At 42.4% G+C, this 2533-nt stretch overlaps 1 protein-coding gene across 1 annotated transcript; it reads right to left on the bottom strand.

The window, feature by feature from the left end:
* Positions 1 to 982: 982 nt before the first annotated feature.
* On the bottom strand, positions 983 to 2204 carry LOC6507189 (glutaminyl-peptide cyclotransferase). The gene has a single exon (XM_032454453.2). It carries the CDS (start codon positions 2191 to 2193, stop codon positions 1042 to 1044), a length of 1152 nt encoding a protein of 383 aa, XP_032310344.2. The 5' UTR covers positions 2194 to 2204; the 3' UTR covers positions 983 to 1041.
* Positions 2205 to 2533: the final 329 nt, after the last annotated feature.

Genomic DNA, 2533 nt, shown 5'->3' with positions numbered 1-2533 from the left:
TATTATATCTAATTTTTTCCTAGTGTATTTTAGCACAAGCGCAGTCCTTTCTATTTGCCAGTTTTAATTATTGTCCGTTTTTATTGCAGTCCGCAGATAACGTCCGACGACAGGGATATGGCCTTCGGTGGGGTGGTGCCTTTGCCCAGTGGATGGGGGCTTGGGTGGCCTCTGTCAGTGTCAACGCAGTCATCGTCACCCCACTCCCTCCTTGGCTTTTCTTTTTTATTTTATTTCAGTTCTTCTCGGCTGTTTTTTTTTTATTATTTTGCAAGTTGCCCCACTCGCAATCACAGTGCAGCATCAGCTGGCGATTAACTTTTCAAATGGGGAACCCTTTTTCGCGCTGCTGTCGGCGATATGCTAATGATGACCACCGAACTCCATACCTTCTCCAATATATATATATTATATATGTATATGTGTGTACAATATATGTATGTATTATGTAGAGCATGCCCGTGTCCGCCATTTGGTGCCCGCTGGCTGTGATGTACACTTTTTGTGTTTCATTATTCGCCACATCCATATCCTTTTTGCCACTGCTGCCTGCCACCGTTCAGCACTGTTCTGTTCTGTTCTGTTCTGGTTCGCTTTGCTTTTATTATTTTCAAGTTTAATTAACTTTCGTGTTGCTTTCAGCGAGCGAGAGAGGCAGCGTACATAAATTTCGAGTGTTGCCCCGTGGCCCTGATGGCTTTTAGCCGATTTTCTGCCAGCGAATCGCTGGTCGTTGGCGATGCGATGCGGTGCGGGCCGTTGGGGGCATGTTCTGATGGATGGAAATTTGATACGATTCGGTTAGCAGGATAAGCAAAAATACACAAAAAAGTTATATATACTTATAGCCAACATAAACCGCACAGGAGTCTGCGGTGGAGTCGATCGTACAGATGCCTCTGGGAGTATTTCGTTATTAATAAAGAAACAATTTTATCGAGAGTGGCCCGTGGAATCGTCATCAATCAAATGGCTACTGTGGGAGGATTTAAATAAAAAATGTATGCATACTTATCTTCTATATCTAACTATAATTAAATATTACTTTCTATACATATTTAACTTTCGGTATATTAAAACCAAAATCAAACCACAGATGCCCAACAGAAGGGGAAGATAATTTTTCAGTACATCGGCTCCATTGCTGTTGGAGGATACATAATGTGGCTTAAAAGTTGGTGCCGACAGAAGATATTCCATAACGAACATTTTGAGGACAAGACCCACTTGCTCCGTGGTATTGTAGTCGACATTCTCCTCCACGTCCTCGGGCAAATGCCAAAACGCCGGATAGTCGGCGGCTATTAAATGGATCACCGGAACCTGTCGTTTGGCAAATGGAATATGATCGTCCTTGGGATCCGATCCGGTGATAAACTTGAAAATAGTACGATTCGTTTTCAGGATTCCCGTCTTGATCAATTGATCCTCCAGCTGGACGAGTCGTTGGAACCAGTTGTGAGTCCTTGGAATTAAACTATTGAAGGTCAGGTCCTTGGCCCCGATTAAGTCGAGGAGCAGGAAGAGATCGATGCGATCCAGGATGCCCTCCTTTTCCCACACTTCTGCCAAGTGACGGGCGCCATAGAGCGAATCCTTATTCGACCATTTCTGGATAGCCTCCTCTCCATCAAAGAACACTAACATCAGACCGATCTCATTGCGCAGGATTTCCCCGTGTAACGCTCTGGCCATATTGAGCAGCAGGGCACATGACACCGCCGAATCCGTGGCGCCTTCAAACTTAAATTCCTTGAAGTACTTGCTATCGTAGTGACAGCCCAGCATCAGAATCCTTTTGGCATGGGGATTATGTCGTGCAATTATATTGTGAAATGTGACGGACCCAAGGATCGGTACTTCTTCCGTAAATATGTCGAACTCTACTTTCCAGCGCAGATCAACCAGAGAATCTCTTATATAGTCTCGCACTTTTGAATGTCCTGGGGATCCAGGAACTCTTTCAATCGAAATTTTCCGAACTGTTTTTTTTAGGTCTCCAACGTCATAGAGATCGGAAATCAGTTGCATCTGTTCTAGGGTCAATTCCTTGGGCTCATATCTCAAAGTACCATTACGGCCCACTGTACGGACATCCCTGACGATCCCAAGACACATTTCTATATCAAGAAGGAACAATGTCACAGTCCAGAACGTAATGCTTTTAAGCCGAGACATTTTCTTCAACTGCATTTGGACTTTAGGATTTTTGTGTTATTTATTTAATGTTATTATCTACGGTTATTAAAGCTCGAAAATTGTATTTTGAAGTCATTTTTACATTATTAAAGTCTTATTCGATCGGAATAGGTTGTTTATTTTAGGATTATTTTCTTTGGAGGTCATATCTTTTCCACTATCTCTAGCGATGGCCATATCTTTGGCCAAAAATTATCCGATTCTCGAGCGGAATACCTTAATCGATTTGTAGATCGATTCTGCGTCAATCTGCATCAAAACCTAGGAACATAATTTTTTTTATATTTTTTGTCGAAATTTCTGGGGTTTCCCCTTCAAAATATTGAAAAGTGCA

This window comes from Drosophila ananassae, chromosome 2R (genome assembly GCF_017639315.1).
Source record: "Drosophila ananassae strain 14024-0371.13 chromosome 2R, ASM1763931v2, whole genome shotgun sequence".
NCBI classification, from domain to species: domain Eukaryota; kingdom Metazoa; phylum Arthropoda; class Insecta; order Diptera; family Drosophilidae; genus Drosophila; species Drosophila ananassae.
Note: the sequence above shows the minus strand (reverse complement) of the source record. Positions and strands in the feature narration are given on the sequence as shown.